At 45.3% G+C, this 20,030-nt stretch overlaps 1 protein-coding gene across 1 annotated transcript in view; it reads left to right on the top strand.

The window, feature by feature from the left end:
• ELL (elongation factor for RNA polymerase II) overlaps nt 1-19,686 on the top strand; it is a 150,723-nt gene extending 131,037 nt beyond the window's left edge. The window contains exons 8-12 of the mRNA XM_036763604.1: nt 2,198-2,684; nt 11,055-11,121; nt 11,862-12,033; nt 13,124-13,168; nt 16,365-19,686. Of these exons, the coding sequence (XP_036619499.1) occupies nt 2,198-2,684; nt 11,055-11,121; nt 11,862-12,033; nt 13,124-13,168; nt 16,365-16,481 (888 nt within the window). The 3' untranslated portion in view covers nt 16,482-19,686. The remainder of the gene's footprint in view (nt 1-2,197; nt 2,685-11,054; nt 11,122-11,861; nt 12,034-13,123; nt 13,169-16,364) is intronic.
• The last annotated feature ends 344 nt before the right edge of the window (nt 19,687-20,030 follow it).

Raw genomic sequence — 20,030 nt, 5'->3', positions numbered from 1 at the left:
GCATTTTCTGGGGTCTTTCCTGTCTTTTCATATAGACAGAAGACCCTGGATAACTAATTTCAGGCCCTTTCCTTTCTGTCCTTGGCATCCCCAAACTGTACAAAGACATTCATTTCCCATGGTCTAACATGATCCTTTTTTGGGAGGAGCAGGTAATTAGCCTTCTGTGTACCATTGCTTGCTGTCTTCCACATTGGTTCCATTTAGTACGTTTGTCCCAACTCATCTCATGCAAAATTTGGGTCTTGTCCGGCTAGGAATTTACCCTTCATCCATAAGGGTGTGGCAGTGCTGGCCAGTCAGGTAGAACACATTGCCCTTCAAAGTCTGTATAAATGGATGCGAATTGTAGAAGGGTGCTCCAGACCTTTGGTCCCGCTGCTCTTCTTGACATCTCATAGAGCAGTGTTTGAAGGCTCCTTCTGGTAAAAGTGAAGAAGTGGGCCTGTTGCGATGATTGAGACTAGCTCTGAGTTACAACTTGGGGCCTATGCCAAGGACTGAGGTGCCCTTGGTTGATTTGAGGCCACTTCTGAAGCCTTGATGCCAGTCTAGATAGAGCTCAGACATGCTAAGAACCATCATGGTGTGCTCTTCCCATCAGAGCCCAGAATAAGGCAGTGCCATGGTATTGTTGGTTTCCTTCCCACCACCTCCATTTGACATGGGAGTGCTTGTCAGTCAGACTAGTGGTATAATCAGAGATAAATGAGCTTTGTCCTTGTGATCACTCCTTATCCCTGGGGGCCAGCAATAGGGAAAACATTGTCCTGGAAATGAGGACTTACTGGCATTGATTGCTTTTGCCTTGAAATAGATTTCTTAAATCCAGATGTGCTTTGTGAAGTGTCAAACTTGGACACTTGGGAAGGTTCTTTTTTTAAGGTCTAAGAGAAACAATTAAAGATTCTTTCATTTTCCATTCATAGTGCATCTTCCTTGTACCAACCTCACGCCCCACAGCAAGGCTGCTTGTTAATGACAAGGGGCTGTGCCCTTAGAGGTCTCTGCTGTGGGGTAAGTGGCTCTCCAAAGACAGGGCAGAGCTTGCTCTTCCTTTTTGGGTGATCTCGTGTCCCAGGCTGTGAGAGCACCCGTCACCCCCTCCCCCCCATGCTATACATTTGCTAAGCAGATATTTTCTTTGAGCAGTTATTTTTATGAACAGGTATGTGCGTGTGTGTGCGCATGCGTGCGTGTGTTGTGTGTACCGCCATCCCCTCTCCCTTTTTCACCAGTAGCTCATCGGCCATTGCCCAGATCAGAGAAGGCCTCAGCCTGCTCTCCCCATCTGAGCTGCACTCAGCAGCAGCATTTCAGGACACGATGCCCTCCTGCTCACTGGTGACCTTTCCTTAGATTGTGGACAGAATCTGGAGGGAAGAAAGACAAGGGCAGATGGGGAAAGGGTGACGCCTGGCTTCTGTCCAAATGGTCCTGCCAGTGTTTTTTCAAAAACCAGTCCTGATTTCTCTGTGTGCTCTGAGAGCCGGTGTGTTTCTGTGGCCGTGGTGATAGGGTGACAGTGTTCAGTGAGGATGGAGTAGAATTCTGTGACAGTTTTGCTACAGGCTGAGCTGACTCATCTGTGCTGAGCACCTGTTGAATCCTCCCTAAGTCTCTCCTGTTTCCTAAGCTACACCAGCACTGTGTCACAGTACCACCTTGTGGCTCTTTGGAGACTTGCAAGCAGGGATTCTCCAAAATAATAGTAAGGAGTGGCTTCTGCTTTTAATCCTTAGATGAGGAGGAAGACTCCAGACTGGGGCCACCAAGGGATCCATCTCATTAAGTAACTCAGTATTATAAATAAACAGATTTACCTCTGGCAGCCCAAATAACATGTTGCATATGTATATTACTACTTTTCAAACGTATACTATTATTAAAATGCAAGTTCACTTAAAAATGTTACTGACATTCACAGCAGTTTTTTGTCATCGTGCATTTTCTCAGTCAACAAATGAACAACAACTGCTCTCATGGTGGATGGTCCACAGAATCTTTTGACAGTTTAAAAAATACTTCAAAAAGTTGGGAACTACTAGATTAGATCTCCCTGAGGTTCATTTCCAGGGCCAACATTCTGTGAACTTATAAGAACCTGTTGGGATCCTTTTGGAGCATTATCCACAAGGTCTACTACTCCACTAACTCCTCTATTTTTTTTTTAAAAAGAAACTTTCTTTGTTCTCAGAAACGATCTCAGCCACTGGATTTCATTGACCCACTAGCAAATAAGAAGCCGAGGATATCTCATTGTACTCAAAGAACTCAGCCCACTTTCAATGGGAAACTGAACTCTTCTAATGGGAAAGAAGTCCCTTCTGCTCCTGGCCCAGCTTCTGTGGCCAATTCAGTCAGCTCTAGCTCCCACCTCCCCGACCTGGAGCTCCCCCGGCCTCACGACCCCCTCACTGATGTCAGCAATGACATATGTCACAATGGCAGAGACTGTGAGAATGCTGAGGCCTCCGAGAGCCTCAGTCTCCCTCTGCTGACAGACTGTCCCCAGACCAGCAAACACAGTTGTGCCTCATGGCATATGAAAACCAAGAAGAAATCCAAAAAGCACAAAGAAAAGGAGAGGCGAAGTGAGGAGAAACATAGAGAAGAGAAGCAGGATTGTGAACTCATGAAGAACTCCGAAACTAAGATGAGTGGGGCTGTGCAGGAAGGCACAGGTAGGTGTCCAGTGGGCAGGCTGTTGGTCTTGGGGTGGCAGACAGGAAGACCACTGGGGAGGAGGGCTCCGTCACTGTGAAACGTAATCATATCATGTATAGACACATCGTGTCATTCCCCCCCCCCCCAACCTTTCTGTGCCCACACTGGCCACAGGTAACACTTCTCTTGAGAGCCTGGATCAGGATATACAACTGACAGGGCTCCTTGGTAATCTAAAAGATTTGATGGAAAACTGGAAGCTGTAGCACACAGTATAGTAGAAAAGGGCACCGGGTATGTTTTTGGAAGAAAGGTCTTGGTTTCAAGTCTGACTCTGGGATATCCATTTTGTGACCCTAGGCAAATGATTTCACTTTTCTGGGCATCAGCTCCCTTCTCTATAAAATGAGAGAGTCTTATGAGATATTCTGTAAGGTTCTTTCTAGTTCTAAATCCTATGATCCTATAACCAGAGTTGCTAATGTTTTAGCTTCCTGGAACAAATTAGAATGGCTGTTCTCTCCCATCATCTGGGGATATGGGGAGAGGGACAATAACCTTTGCCAGGTCTGTTGGGAAGAAGAGAAGATGAGGAATGAATCAGCATCTTGGGCTTGGATGGGGACCTTGAAAACATTTAATCCAACCCTAAAACGTGAATCCATTTTTCAGGTGGTTCCCTGGCAAGTGTTTATTCAGCCTTCACTTGAAGACCACTGGTGCCTGAGGACTTGTTATCTATCTCACCCAAGGCAGCCCAGTTTGTTGTTGGATGGATTTAGTTACTAGTGTTTCCTCTGTGTTTGTAAATGCCCCCAGGTTGTGTAGTCTGAACTGGGAGGCTAATGTGTGCAATGACAAGAACCAGAAAAGGTCACAGGAGGCATAGGAAGTTCTGCCCTAGGACTCAGAAAGTCACCTGTAAAAGCATCAAGGGTGGCTGGGTAACAAGTGGGCTGCAGGCCTGATGTGTGAGTCAGCAGTGTCACGTGGTCCTTCCAAAAACTGTAGGGATCTTAGACCCAGAACCTGGGAGGGAATCGCTTGGCTACCCTCTGCCTGGTCAGAACTGACCTCTAGTATCAGGTCCTTCTCAGAGGCTAGAACAGGATGAACCAAGATGGTAAGACTAGAAACCAGGCCATGCAGGGGCAGGACAGAAGGGATGTTTAGCTTGAAGAGAAGATATTGTGTGTGTGTTTTACATAATCACTGTCTTCAAGGATCTGATGTGGGAGGGCTTATTAATTTTCTGTTGCTCCAGAGGGCTGAATTAGGAGCAGTGTAGGGACAAGTAGATTCCAGATCCCCTTAAGAAAAAGATTCTGAATGTTCAGAGCTGCCTGAAAGTGGAATGGGGGGCCTTTAGGAGGTGGTGTGGTCGCTGTCAGTGGATTATGTTAAGAATATTTTAGAGAGACATTGGCTTAGTTATGTGTTGAATTTGATTCCCTTCAAGCTCTGAGATTCTCTGAATCTGTGAAGGAAATGGGTTCTAAAGGATACAGACATTGGGCTGTCCAAAGAAGCTGTTAAGTTTTGGGGAGAGAGGGCCTCTGTGTGCCAGAGGTTGGGCCGAGCTGTGCTGATGTATCTGCTGCTTCTCTTCCTTTGCCCTTTTCACAATTTAGTCCCCTAGAGTCCAGCATACCTTTCCCAACTTCACCATTCCGGGATCCAGCCATATTGGCCTGCTTGCTACTGATCACCTCTGACATTTCATCCCTAGTCTTTCTCTGTGCCTTTGTACAGGATACCCCCAGCCTAGAATCTTCTCCGTCCTCTTAAAATCCTCCAACTCCTCTTTGGGATCAGCTCCAGGGCCACATCCTATAGAAGGCCTTTCTTGACCTCTTCCTCCCCCTTTCTTGACCTCTTCCTCTCCCCTTACCTTGTATTTCCTTTGTATAGATTTCTATATTTACTTATATGTGTACATAGAAGCTTCTGGAGACCATCAGTTGAGTGCTATTATCTCAGTATTAGCTCAGGGCTTGGCATATAATAAGTACTTAATAAATGTTTGTTGATTGAATCATTTTCCTCTTCCTAAAGATACAGCTATATATATATATATATATATATATATATATATTCTCATGCATTTGGCACAGACAAGTGTAGGAAGACTTAAACTTTTCAGTGAGCACTGGCATCTCAAAAGAATAGCTTGTTTGCCCAAATGAATCTGCAATTGATAGAATGTGTGGGAGGAGAGTTTTTGAGGTAGAGGCCTCCTGGCAAACATTGTAAAAGTAGGAGCCCTGGGAGAGTTGGAAGACTTTGGTTCTGGTCCCAGCTGTGAAATTAACTCACTAGGTGATCCTGCAAGGACAAGGCCTTCGTGAGCCTCCGTTGCTTCATTTGTAAAATGAGATGATTAAATGAGTTGATCTCTGTGGTCCCAGTTCTAATAGTGTTTTAAATCTATGGTGCTAAAACTGGTACTCCAAGACTGGTGCCATTCCCATCTAAGTAAAATGCTGTCACCTTCTTTATGAAAAGCAGTTATCAAGCAGTAGTGTATCATAGAACACTGGATTCGGAGTCAAAAGACCTGGGCATGATCCTGTGTCTCTGTTCCTTGTGTAATATGTTTGATCTTGGGCAGGGCAAGTCTTTTCCTCACTCTGGATCTGTTTCCCCCTATAAAATGAGGTGAGTGGGTAAGATTATCACTGAGATCCCTTCCAACCATACGTCCTGCGTTCCTATGAAATGCCTTTTGATTTAGCCCTTCACCTCTCTAGTTTATATAAGGGAAGCATATTTCTCCACATTGCAGAGCAAATTGGAGTTCTTGGTGGTTCCTGGTGACTACTTCCTTATTAGTTGCCTTCCAGGGGGTGCACACACACTCACTGTGTATATAGCAATGCGTGTAAATGTCAGTTATTATCAATGGTATCATACCAGCTGAGGAGAACTTGTAATCTCTAAGAATTGATACGTGACTGTGTGTGACAGAATGGAAAACTTTGTAGCCACAGAAAGAGAAAGAAGCATTAGATTTTTCTAACAAATTGATGCCTTCCTTCACCTTCACCTTCACCTTCACCTTCACCAATTACAACCAAGAGAGTTTCCATGTCTTGGCTGCACTAATCATGAAACCAAATGACAGGCCCATAGTTGTCATAGAAACTTAGAGCTCAGCCCCCATTGGTGTGTTGTGTTTTAGTTTAGAAGCAGTAATGTGTAGTCTCTACTGATGGGCTAATTCCCATAAGATGAAATATCAGTTGGGTTCAGAAATTAAACTACACGAGTACACAGTAGAGGATATGGTGGCGATGATAATTAGCATTTGTGTCACCATTCATGTGAAACATCCCAGTGATTCTAAGCCCCTGTGGGTCCTCTACAAGCCTCGTTCCCTAGCCTCTGATTTCTTACTGTATCCCCTTCAACTCTTTCACTCCAAAGTTTAAACCAGATGCCACTTGTCCCTTCCGGAATCCCTGTTCCTTATGTAACAAACTTCCCTTCATCCTAAATCTTGTCTTCTCCCATTCCTTTATCTTCTGAAACCTGTCTTTCTGCCCATTCCCCTCATCCCTGCCCGCCCTTTCCAGTGCTGGCGGTACCTTCACTTATTCCCTGTGTTCACTGGTCAAGGTGGGGGAGTTGGAATACTCCTTTGCTCCCTATTGCCAGGTTTTCGTCTTACCTTCATCACTATATAACCTCTCCTCCTTTGCAGTCCATATTGTTCACACCTACTACCCAGCTGGAATCCTGGTAGCTGTTGCCTACAGACCTCTGTGTCACTCTCCTTCCTTCTTCAGTTTTAATACCTGGCTCACAGTTTTTCTCTCCTCCCCAAGTCCCTGCCCAGGGACTTCAACATACGTCTTGATTCTACATCAAACACCGTGACCACTCAACTTTTTCAAAAAAGAGGTCACTTCTCATGGACTTACTCCTCCACCCCACCCCCCACACAAAGATGGTCATACCTCTGTTCTTGCCCCATCACTCACAGATGCATCACCTGCATGTTGAAGAATTCTGAAATCCCCTTATCTGATCGTAACTTATTGGCTTCCCACCTTTCTCTCTGCCTTCCCTTACGAGACCCTCCTCTTCAGCCACACTGTGACCTGCAGTACCTTGACCCCTCAGTTCTCTAATTGAACACTACACCGTCCTCTTCTCCCCCTTGTGTCACTAATTGTGCCAGCCAAGCCTCAGCCTTGGGTCGCTTCCACCGTTCACGCCACACACGTGCTTTAGGATGTAAATGGAGAAGATGGCGCAACTGTTCTGACTGGGTCTGCTACAGTTTTATGTTATACAACCTCAGCTGGGCCCTCACCATGTCAGCTCCCTCTCCACTCTTTCCACAGTGCCTCTTCCAGAGCTCGCCATCCCTCCTCAAACCTCCCATGGTCCCCCCTCCCCCAGCCATCTCAGCTGAGAACCTCTCATTTCACAGAAAAAATAGTCTGTTCACCCAGGAGCTCCCGCTTCTCCCCTTTTCATCTCACCTCACTCCAGTGCCTTCTGCTACCTTCTCCCCCACCCCTGCCTCACATGATAAGGTAGCTTTCCTCCTTACCAAGGCTAACCCTTCTACCTGCCCAAGGTAGAGCTCATTCCTTCCCATCTCCCATAGTTTACCCCTCCATCCCCCATTATCTAGGCTCTATCCCTTATTCTCAGTCTTTCCCACTCTACCGGCTTGTTTCCCACAGCCTACACACATGTCCACATCAGCCCCATCCTCAGAAAACCCTTGCTTGATCTTTCCATCCTCTGTGCTTAAGCACAGAACTGTCTTCTTAAATCTCTTCTACCTTTTGTGGCTAAATCCCTCAAAAAAGGCCATCTACAATAGATGCCTCCACATTCCCTCCTCTCACTCTCTTCTTAGCTCCTTACAGTCTGGCTTCCGACCTTATCATCTGCCAAAACTGCTCTGTCCAAGTTGCCAAACCCAGGACTTTTCTCTGTCCTCATTCTCGTTGACCTCTCTGTAGCCTTTGGCCCTGTGGATCACTCTCTCCTCCTTGATACTCCCTTCTCTCTAGGTTTTCAGGACACTGTGCTCTCCCGGTTCTCCTCCTTCCCCTCTGACAGCTCCTTCTCTGTCTCCTTTGCAAGAATAGAGGCAGCTAAGTGGCACAGTGGATAGAGTTGTGGAGTCAGTAAATTGTGGGGACCCCATTTGGAGTTTTCTTGGCAAAGATACAGGAGAGTTTTGCCATTTCCTTCTCCAGCTCGTTTTACGGATGAGGAAACTGAGGCAAACAAAGTGAAGTGACTTGCCTAGGGTCACACAGCAAGTAAGTGTCTGAGGCCAAATTTGAACTCATGAGTCTTCCTGATTTCAAGCTCAGTGTCCTTATCCACTTCACCACCTGTTGTCCAGAGTCAGGAAGACCTGAGTTCAAATCCAGCTTCAGACACTTAATAGCCTAACCTCTGTGCCCCTTGGTTTTCTCATCTGCAAAATGGACATAATTACAGCACTTCCCTCCTGTGGTTGTAAGGCACAAATGAGGTAATAATTGTAAAGCCCTTCGCACGGTGTGTTGTTGTGTGTATTGTCATTACTTCCTGCTCCAGATCCTGCCCTCTCAGGGCTCTCTCTTGGGACCTCCTCTCTCCTCGGTGATCTCATCACTTCTCGTAGATGATCATTTTTACGCTGGTGATTCTCCAGTCTACCTGCCCTGCCCTAGCCTCTGCTGTCAGTTTCACATTTCCAACTGCCTCAGCTGTTCATGGTCTCTCACCTCCCATTTCCAGTCTGTCGCCAAGGCCTGTCAATTCCACTCCTGCACCAGTGTGCCCCCTTCTCTCCTCAGACCCTGCCACCCCTCTGGTACAGGGCCTCATCACCTCAACCCTAGATCATTGCAGTAGCCTGCAGGTGGGTCTGCCTGCCTCAGGTCTCTCCTCACTCCTGTCCATTCTCCATTCAGCCCCAAATTATTTTCCTAAAGGTCAGGTCTGACTGTCTCACTTCCCCCCCTCCTCCAACTTCAGTAAACTCCAGTGGTTCCCTCTTGCTTCCAGGATCAAATATAAAATCCTTTGACATTCATTGCCCTTCATAACCAGCTCCCCTCCTACCTTTCCTGTCTTCTTATTCCTTATTCAGTCCCATGTACTTTTTGATTCAGTGATCCTTGCTGTTCCACAAACAAGATACTCCATGTCTCATCTCTGGGCATTTTCTCTGTCTCCCATACCTTAGAATGCTTTCCCTCCTCATTTAGAATGACTGACCTCCCTGGCTCCCTTTAAGTTCCAACTAAAATCCCACCTCCTACAGGAAGCCTTCCCTAACCCTTCTTAATTCTGTTGCCTTTCCTCTGTTAATTATTTCCTATTTATTCTGTAAATAGCTTTTTAATACATATTTGTTCATTTGTCTCCTATTAGATTGTGAGCACCTTGAAGGCAGGGACTGTCTTTTACCTCTGTTTGTGTCCCCAGTGCTTAAACAGTGCTTGACCTGCTTAATAAATGTTTATGACGGGTGAAATTCAAGGCCCGCATGAGTCAGTAACTTGACATGTTATTCAAAAATTTTCAGACACTCTTAGATTGCATTAAGAGGCATGTCTGTAGCAAGTTAGGTGATCATCCTGCTGTATTCTGCTTTTCTTAAACCATAGCTGGAGTATAGTGTTCACTTCTTGGACCAGATTTTAGAAAACAGTTCGGCAAACCAGAATTAGTCAGAAGGGATCAACTGTAGGAAGGACCCATCCTTATGGTAGGATTGGTTAAAGAGACTACTGGGGATATTTACGCTAAAGAAGAGAAAGCTCCAGGAGAAGAGGAGCATTGCGGTTCTTAGCAACTCTCTGAGGAGTTGGCACAGGGAAGTTGGAACAGAATTGTTCTGTGTGGTCCCAGAAGACAATGCTAGAATTAATGGGAGGAAATTGCAGAGAAACAGATTTCAACTGAATATGGAAAAGAGTTGCCTAACAATCAAAGATCTCTAAAAGTGGAGCAGGTTGCCTGCTTCATGGGGATAGTGAATTTCTTGTCACTGGAAGTGTTCGAGAAAAGGTTGGCTCTCTATTTGTGGGCAGTGTTATAGAAAGAATGTCTGTTTCAGGTAGTAGGAGAGATCTAGATGTAGAATAAGGAAGAGCTGGGTTCAGATTCTTGCCCGAGTGACACAAACTTTATGTCCCTGGGCAAGTTGTTGTTGGGGTCAAATGCTCTGCAAACCTAAAGCACTATTATAAATATAATTTATTATGGCCTGCAAAGTCTCTTTCGGCGCTGATCAAGGTGTTTAAGAGCATCTGTGTAAGTGCCTGTGCTGGAGTCAACAGACTTTACTTACATCGCCTTTACTCCTAACATGCCTTCAGTCCATTGTGGGCTCACATTGCATTTTACTGGTTCTCCAAATGACAGAACAGGATCACCTGTCTACTGGGAGAAGCAAGAACAGGGTGATATCCCCTAAGCACCAATGGGGAAAGAAATTGTCACTACACGTGGTTAGGATGCACTCAGTGATACCTTTTAAAAGCAAGTGCGAACTGCAGCAGTGACTTTGTTTCAGTTCTGAATGCGTAGTTCATGTTTCCTATGGCTAATAAGAGTGGCCTTCTCCCTGAACACTGAAAAAATGACAGCCAGAAATGGGATGAAACATCATTTAGCAATCGTCGTTTGTACTGTTACTATGGCTCTTCATCTGGGGCAGTCACACATTATTCCCTTTGCCTATCTGGAGTCTATTCATTTATTTTGCAGTCACTAGGAGTGGGCTTTTTTTAAAATCACTGCTATAGACATCTACCAGTATTCTGAACCAGCGAAAAAAATAGGAGAGAGTGTTTTCTATTGCATTAATTGCAAATCACTTCTTCAAGCAGCTTTTCCCAGTCCTTTTTAATTTCAGTGCCTGTCGTCTGAGATTATCTCCAGTTTAACCTTGTTTTTACATAGTTGCTTGCATTTTGTTTCCCCAGAGCTTAACATAGAAGGAGCTTAGCAAATGGTTGCTGACTTAACTTGACTCTTGGTCTGTTTTCTCTTCTCCAAAATTGAAGAGGTTGAATTAGATCATCTACAAGGCCCCCAGTCCTGACAGTCTCTGCTCTCCCAGCTGCATGTTCTAAGCAGCCTTCCAGTTCTGACATGTTAGGATTCTAAGGTGGATGACAGTGGAATGCATCAAATAATTTCTATATCTGCTAGTTTAGTGACCTTTAGCCAGGTCTCTCAGTTTCAGGTGCCCCAGTCCTAGATCCTATGCCTGTGCATTTTGCAAGTCACAAAATATAAAAACGTTCCTTCATATGGTTCTGGATTGTTAATGGTCCTTGCACATACACTTCTGAAGGTACAGTTCTGATAGTGCTTTGTAGGCTGTTGTTTTCATGAAGTGTTCTTATTCTTTGTAGGTTTAAATGGAACATGCAATAATTCTAGCGTTCCAACATCAACTTCAGAAATGCCGGATTATCTCTTGTGAGTAACTTCCATTGTTATTTTCAGATCTGAGAATGTGAGACCTATTAGAGCCTGACACGTACAGACTGTCCATTTGGTTACGTAAGCTAGGTCATACTTGTGGGGGCTTCTTGTTACAGAACAGTTTCTCTATTCACCCCAAGACCAAATTTGGTTTTAAAAAAAATTCCCCTATGAAATAATGGCATAGGAAACTTAAGATGTCACGTTTTTCTCCTATTTTTGCTTGTTCAGATGCATATGTTGTAGTCATGCATAGCAGGAGAGAGAAAAATGTAAAATTCTATCTATTCCCAATAGAATTGGCAAGTTTTTGAAGAAGGAAATGTCATAAAATGCGTACGTGTATGAATTTCAGGCAGTTCAACCTGTTCTGCATTTGTCTCCTATTTAAAAGAGGAAATTGACTATATGAGATTAATTGGATGTTTCAAGTCACAGCTTAAAGCCACCAGGGTTTGTGTGGGGGTGTTAGAGCCACAGAATCATGGTGTAGGGGAAAGAGCTCTGGATTGGAAATCAGAAGCCTTGGGTCAAGTCCTGGCTCTGCTGGTTTCTTTCCATGTGCTACTGGACAAATCACATTCCCTTTCTTAACTTGTCTCTTCCTCTCTGAACACAATACTCGTACATCCTCACTAACTCACAGGAATGGGAATCGATAAGCTTATTGAAGTGAGGTTCCTCTCTAGCTAATGCAGTCTGTGCTCAACTCCTTCTGTCTCTGCCTTTCTCAGAAAATATGCTGCCATTTCCTCCTCGGAACAACGTCAAAGTTATAAGAATGATTTTAACGCTGAATACAACGAGTACCGCGATCTGCATGCACGGATAGAGAGAATAACTCGACGGTTTACACAGCTGGATGCTGAGCTCAAACAGCTTTCCCAAGGTTCAGAGGAGTATGAGGTATCACTGACTGTCCAAGCTCCAGATCTGTTTACCATGTATTTGCTACTGCTCCGTCCATTTAATTTGGGTCATTTAGACATTTAGAGAACTAGCTTATTAACAGTAGGTGCTGGCCCACTGCTCAGTTGACTAAGCTCTCTTGGTGTTCCTGAGGGAAGAACAATTAGCGATTTGTCCAGTAGTGCTTCTGCTTAGACTTCTTGCCCAGAGTCGGTTACCTTGATTGGAGGCTTTAATATTTGCCAAGTGTTGTTGAACCTGGCTCTTTTGCATGAACCACAAGTCTTGTTTAAGTCAGACAACCTGTGAAAATTCTAGCTGTGCTAAATGCTTATTTTCCAGGGGCCCTAGTGACTTCATAGCTTCAATAAATACTGGTTGTGTGCAAGGCCCCGTTGTTGGCATGGAGTGAAGACCAAAATTGAATAAGACAGTGGCCCCAGGGAGCTTATGGCACAGTGGGGGTGATAAGACATCACTAGAAGCAAATTAGAAGGTGAGGCGCTATCTGATCAGAAGAGGAAGGGATTCTTGCTAGTTAAGAGGGATAGAGGAAGAGCATGGAGTGGGTTTGTCATCTGAATTGGAGTTTGAAGAAAATTTAGCAGGCAGAGATGGAAAAGAGTCAGCCATTTTAGGTATTGGGAATGATGATGTAAGGCAAAGGTGTGAAGAGAAGAAATTCAGGGCATGGAGAACCAATAGAGTAGAACTCACTTTTTTCTCCCCAATCCAACACACGCTGAATTTCTGGCCAGATGTCCATCTGTTGATGGAATTGTGAATAGCAGTACGAGCTCCCCTGGTTTTGCCTCTCCCCTTTCTCCAGCTGCCATTTACTTTTCCTCCTTTAAATTCCTTTTCTTGGACTCCTGGGTTTGACTTTATGTGACTGGTCTTTCTGGATTGGAAACTGGTCATCTGCGCATAGGGTACCCTTTAAAGTGGAAACAGTGGGTCAGCCTCGGGGATTACTTTTTTGCCAGGGGTCCCAGACTGAGGCCATTCGTGGACAGGGGGCTGAAGGGAACCATCGTGTAGCTATAGCAATAGCTCACACTTCTTTTGGGTTTCTTTCTTCCTGCAGACTACCCGCGGTCAGATTTTACAAGAATATTGGAAAATCAAAAAGGTGAGTAAAAACCATTTGTGTTCCCTTTAGCAGGCGCACTCCTTCCTGTGTGTGCACTCGGTACATCCAGAGATGAGGATGCCCAAAGATGATGATTTGCACAGGGCTCTCGTATACATGATTAGGACCCCTCATTTTACAGATGAGGAAACTGACGTGCAAAGAGGTGAAGGGACCTGCCTGACCTCAGGGGCACCCCAGAAGTGCAGACCCCGACCTGCAGCCCAGTAGTCTGTACCTGCCTTGGCTTTCTCAGTGTGCTGGTGGTGGTGATAGGGAGGAAAAGAGATGGTTACATAAGGGAATAATCTCAATACAGACCAGAACATAAGCACAGAAGAGAGGTTCGAAGTGCTGCATAACTTCCAAGAAAAGATTGTGTCATGGGGAGGAAGAGATCAGAGAGAGCTTTACAGAGGTCTTGTGGTGGTGCTCAAGTCCCACGGTTGCTGTTCCAAGCTATGTGACCTTGACCTTTTTTCATGACTTCAGTATCCCCATCTGTGAAATGGGGATAATCATCCTGTTCTTGCTTTCCTCTTGGGATTATTGTGAGGATCTGTGATGCCTTAAATGATAGTGCATGAAAGCGCTTTGGGTAACAGAAGGGTAAGCCCAGTTTTTTGCTTACTGACATACTCTTAGAAGCAAGAGGTGGTAAATATGTTCTGGGTCAGAAGGCACAGTGAGCAAGCGTGAGACTGAACTCTTCATCCCTCCCCACTGCCCTCTGCTGTCTACTCTCTTACCTCCCCCACCACACACATCTGTAGCCCTCCCCGCACAGACTTACCCCCCAGTCTCCCACCATGCAGGAGGCTCTTAAATAGTTTAACAACTCTCTTTCAGTATACTTGGTTTCCTTTATAATCTAAAATGTTTTATTTTTATTCATTTAAAAACTTTATTTGGAGAAAAGGGTCTGTGACACAAAAAAGGTTTAAGAATCCTACCCTTAGCTCTCTTTTTCAATATGACATTTCCCTAATAACAGGTCACTCACATTTATATGACATGTTAAGGTTTATAAATACTTTGCTAATATCACCCCTGTTAGATAGTACAAATATCATTATCTCCATTTTACAGATAGAGAAACTGAGGCTCAGAGAGGGGAAGTGTTTTACTCAAGGTCCCACAGCTATTAAATGGCACAGCTGAGAATCTAATCTAGGTGGTCTGACCTCCAGTCTTTCCACTGCATGACACTCTCTGTAATGGGCTTCTGTAAAGTGTCACAGAAAGGTAAACTGGGGGCAGCTAGGTGGCGCGGTGAGTAGAGCACCGGCCCTGGAGTCAGGAGGACCTGAGTTCAAATCCAGCCTCAGACACTTGACACACTTACTGGCTGTGTGTCCTTGGGCAAGTCACTTAACCCCAATTGCCCTGCTTTCCCCCCTCAAAAAAGAAAGGTAAACTGTCATTTTATTGATTTCCCCATAATACACACCCACCCACACACACACACACACAGTCTCACACACTCTCTCTCACACTCTCACTCTGCCCTATTGCAATATTTTGAGACTGTTCTTTATACCTACCCCTTCCCTCTGCTCCACCTCCCCCAAATCCTGATCTCTATGATCTCATTGGATGTGTAGGTGCCCAAAGCATCTCTCGTTCTGGCCCTATTCCTATATGTGAGCCAGTCCTCCCAAAACTGTGACATTCCTCCAATTTTAACAATTCACCTTAACTCTTAGATTTGTTAAAAAAAAATAAGCTTTCTCTGGAATTTATATATTTCAAAGATGAAATTTTGCAGTGTTTTGTAAATCCCATATAAAAATATTCTTGAGTTTTTTTTTTTCCCACACTTTCCCCATGATTTTCTAAGGAAACTAGGCTTTCTCTGGTTTAAAAAAAAAAAAAGGGCTCCCTCTGCTGTCTGAAGGTCTGTTTTATGTAAAGACCCAGACTTGTAAGGGAATAGCAGGAAAATGAAGGCAAAGTTCAGTGGGATCTCTTCTAGATGTCCAGGCCTTCTGAAGGGAGGTATGAGAGACAGTCCTTGTTGATAGGAGCAGATGTGAAAGACAGTGGTAAGAATAGCGTCTACTGACCGGCACACTGGTGGATGGGGAATGCCCATTCCAGGTTGTAGGGCTTAGCCTCTGATATGGTGACTATGGCCTTGGCCATTGTGTTCCTCTTCTGCCATAAAGAATACTACTGCCTGCCCTGACAAAAGAAGGAAAAGATGACATATTTGTGCCTCTGAGATCCTGCCTCAGAGCTGGGGAGTCTCCTTCACCAGAAGTCTTCAGGCAGGGACTGGATCATACACCCTTGTCAGGTGTCAGTGGGTATAAAGGGGCCTCACGTTAGGACCTCCTCTGAGCCCCTTTCCAACCCCAAGATTCCAGGCCTATCTGTTTTCAAGGGGCCTTTAAAGCACAGCTCACAGGTGGAGCTGGGAGGAGAAGGTTACTCATCTCTGTTTCCACAGGACCTTAGGGCTTGCTGTGGCCTTTAAGCTTTTTAAAAATTTTACTTTAATAAATGCATTATCCATTTTTAATACTCATTTTTAGAAAATGTTCAGTTCTGAATTCTCTTCCCTCCTTCACCCTTTGAGAAGAAAAGCAATGTGATGTTGATTATACATGGAAAGTCACACAAAATGGATTTTCCTGTGGCCTTTAAATTCACCAACTTTGGGTAGCTACCGTGTACATGCGCTATCCTCACAGCAGCCTGATGAGGTGGGGAGTGTCCATGTTATCCTGATTGGTTCACGGATGACCATGCTGGACTTGGTGTCAGGGAAACAAGACCGCTGTTCACACTTAGTGCCTTTGTGACCCTGGGCAGCTCATTTAGTGCCTCAGTTTCCCCATTTGTGAAGTGGGAATAATAAGAGGATGAAATGAGATGACTCATGTAAAGTGCTTCTCAAACTTTCAAAGCTCACTCTACAAATGCTAGCTGTCATCATCATCATCATCATCGTCTGTTTTAGAGGAGACTTGGTGACTCGGCATAATCCCAGAGCCAGCAGGGCTTTTCAGAAGCCTTCTCCCTCATTTAACAAAGAGGACCTGAGGCCCAGAAAGGGTGAAGGGCTTGTCCAGGGCTTTCTGCTAGCTTGTTGTTCTCCCTGCTCCTGGGCCCAGACTGCTCTGTGGCCAGGGACTTCCCTCTGGGACCATCACTGAGATCTTCTTAGTATTTTCTCCCTAATCTCTTTCAGACTAATACTAACTACAGCCAAGAAAAGTATCGTTGTGAATATCTGCACAACAAACTGGCTCACATCAAGAAACTGATAGCAGAGTATGACCAGCGGCAGCTCCAGCCTTGGCAGTGACCTGTGCCCCGGGGAGCACCGGGGCCTGGGGCGGACTTGTGGCTGGCCGTGGCTCTGGAGCCGCCACCGTGCTGAACTGGCTCCTGCAGGGCCGCAGGCATTTCAAGTTTCACCCTCTTGGTGTGTGTGGGGAACAGGGGAAAGTTTAAAGAAAAGAAAATGCATCTATTTAAGAAAAAGTAGATAAATAAAAGGAAAACTCACTCATTAACTTCCAGGGGAAAACATGCAGGGGAAATCCTTGGTTTCCGTAGGTTTGAGTGAGCAGCAGGTTGTCAGCCCCTGGTTGGGCTGCTTTTGGTTCTCTGGTTCTTCTCCTGCTCTGTCCCCCAGGTAATGGGGGCGCCACTGGGGGGGGGCACATTTTTGGAGCCCAGTCACCAGCCTAAAAAGCATCTTCTTTATATGCAAGCTGTCTGGGCGCCTTGCACAGGATCAGCTCCTGAGCCTCCATGGGTCAAGCAGGCGTCTCTCTAGCCATCTCACTGGGTGGCTTCTCAGAGGGCCCAAGCCCAGGGCTCAGCTTCATGTTTACTATTGAAAATGCTCCTGCCGGCCCTGGGCCCTGGGAGACCAGTCCCTGAAACGCCTCTCCTTTGGTGACCGGCACCTGTCTTCAGCCTGCATCACGCGCGCTGTCTCCACTGTCCCGGAGGACTCTGAGATGTCTGTCCAACTTTTCTAGTTTTATATGAAGATGGCCAATTTTATTCCTTGCTAATGAGACGATGGTCTATTTTTGTATGAGAGAAAATGCATCTTTTCTAAATCCGTGCCTCTCCTCCCTTTTGGGCCAATAGTCTGGATCCCTTTCCTTTGTTCTAATTGCAGTATTACTAAATCGATAGAGGCATTATTACTATTATCATTTGGTGATGCCCTGTAAAAAGAAATGGAAGCAGCTGGAGGTATATTTAGAGTTGGGGGCTTTGGTTTGGACCCCTTCCAAAGAAGTGGCAGGCCCTCAGCTCTTGGAACAGAATGAGATCTGGCTGAGATCGATTGAGTTGTCCATCTCCCTAGATCCTCGTTCCGGACTCTGAGCCCTGCCTTCCAGGTCTTCAGGGAACCGCTGTGAGCTCAGCCCTGGGGGCAGGGCCCCCATCGTGTGAGTCTCTGGACTTACCTCCTTAATCCCTTCCCTCTCTCTTTCTTTGAATACCCCAAAGTATTTCTCCTTTCAGTCTTTCACCTGCTTGGTGAGGGTTTCTTTGCACTAGAAAGTTCCTTCTCTAGGGGAGTCTGTTGCCTGGAAATAGCCCTTCCTTTTCCTTCATATCCAACTCAGTTCCCCCAACTACCCTCCCTCCCCGACCTGGCATTGTACCAGATGGCCAACTGAGAAGCAGCTCCCTCCCTCTTCCCATATCCTCAGGCGTGCCTGCTTTCTGGCTAGCCTGGAGTGGGGCTGCCCTTCACTGGGGATGGCTGCTTGGTTATTTTGTTGACCCTGCTATTGGGATTCATTCAGAATGGCAATCTGGATTCTCTAGTTTCCCCAGACAGAAAATCTGCATTAGCAGGAGCACACCCTTCACATTGTATGCAGTCAAAATTGACAACATATTTTTGCCTAGCCCTCTGGTTTTCTGAGCATTAAAAGACCGAGTGAACCTTTTCACAGTAAGCTCAACTCAACGGAACCAGCCTTTACTGTCGAGATTTGGCCTGGATCTGATTGAGAGGAAGGAGATGCTCAAGTATCCAGCATCTTTGAGCTGACACTTGTCAGTGGAAGAGGCTCCTGCATCTACCCACCAATACCCTAGCCAAATAAGCTTGCAAACAGTATGCCAAAACAGGTGGCAGGCCACAGGGAACCAGCTAGGCAGAGGCATCCTGAAGTTGGAGAAGGATGTCTTTTCCCCCAGATGGGCCTGCATTTAGGTTTGCTCCGTGGCAGATGGCTCTGCTTAGAGGACTTTAGACTGTTATTTTAGCACAAATGAATAGAATTCTTTGAAGAGTGAGGGAACTTTCCCAGACAGGCATGGTGGTGTTGAGAGGCCTTGTTTGAAAATGTCACGATCCCCATGCTGTGGGCAGACCCTGATCCAGGGTAGGTTGAACCGGAGTGGTGTGGTAACTTAATGATTTTCTTTGGCAAGGTCTGCCTGGTAGCACCAGTGGTGTCCAGGTTCATCCCCTGGAGCAGAGCCTTCCAGGGCCAGGTGGGCCTTGCCCACTGGGCACTGTGGTCAAAGATGACACCTGTATTGGGGTTTAGGGTAGGGTGTCCAAAGGGCACATCCCAGGCTTTAAGAAAGATTCATGTTCAGGTACCCAGCCAAGGTCAGGGTGTGTCCAGCCATAGGCATTTGGGAGGTTGCTGCCAAAACAAGTTGTAGAGACAGGTGGTTCCTAGACAGCTGCTACTGACCTTGTTAGGGAAGAGTCAGAGGCGGGGAGGATCTTTTCCAACTACTGCTTCCAAAGAGCTTGTGTCATTTGGGGGAAACAGGTTGACCTGAGTGTTCCTATAGCCTTCCCTCTCCCCCCCCCCTTTCCTGAGACTGCCCAGGTCACTTAAGAGCCAGCACCATATGGCTCTGGATTCTTCCATGGAAGCACACTGACCAGCATTCAGATGCTCCCACTCACTTCGACAGGCTTTGGAATTTGGATTTGCTGTTGGGGTTGGGGGGTGGGGGTGGGTAACATATATGAAGAGACCTTAGTCCTCATACATCTGCTATGAGGATATTTTTGCAGACAGAGTTGTATACAGAGATTTGTCATATACATTTACATGTATATTCTGGAACTTAGAGAATTGGAATATAAAACAGAGAAATATTTAATGATTTCAAAACTGTGAGACCCAATTAGCCTTTCAGACTGTCACAAGACATTGTAGTCAGACCTGCCTTTTTATGTTTTTTTCTCTTTTAAGGGATTATGAAGCTAAGTAAATCTGTGCTATTTGGGTTAATATGAACCAGTTCTAGGTGATTCCGTATGATCTAACTTATTGATACTGTGTTTCTACTTTGTAATATTGTACTGTGGAGAAAAACCGATTTTGAGCCATGGAGTTGGAGTTTACAAAAGCTTTCAAGTTTGCCAAAATGTTACAATTGAAAGGCTGCCTAGTCTTCAGCTTTCCTAATGTTTTCTTAAAGAGCTAGTGTCCTTTTTGTACACTGAAAAGGTGAATGCTGGTTTTGCAACATACAATAAAATTCACTGTATTGGAAGAGAAAAAGTTGTGGTTTTGTTTCTTTCTTAAAACTCTGTAGGGAAATCTGCCAACTCTTCCCTAAGCACCCTTCTGGAGCCAAAAGCAGTTGGTCTTTTGCCTCTTAAAAGGACATAAACTCCTTTCTTTCTTTCTCAACCTGAGAAGGACTCTGAGCCCAAACTGACCATTCAGAAGGTCTAAGAACAGAGGGGAATGAATGTATGCAACATATCAGATCTAGAATGTATGCAACATTTGAACATGATGTCAGCAGCAGAAGTTTAGAAAGCATCCAATCCAACCTCATCTTATAGATAAGGAAACTGAGGCCCAGAAAACAAGTAACTTACCTAAGATCATAGGGCAAA

This window comes from Trichosurus vulpecula, chromosome 1, assembly GCF_011100635.1.
Source record: "Trichosurus vulpecula isolate mTriVul1 chromosome 1, mTriVul1.pri, whole genome shotgun sequence".
In the NCBI taxonomy this organism is placed as follows: Eukaryota; Metazoa; Chordata; class Mammalia; order Diprotodontia; family Phalangeridae; genus Trichosurus; species Trichosurus vulpecula.
Note: the sequence above shows the minus strand (reverse complement) of the source record. Positions and strands in the feature narration are given on the sequence as shown.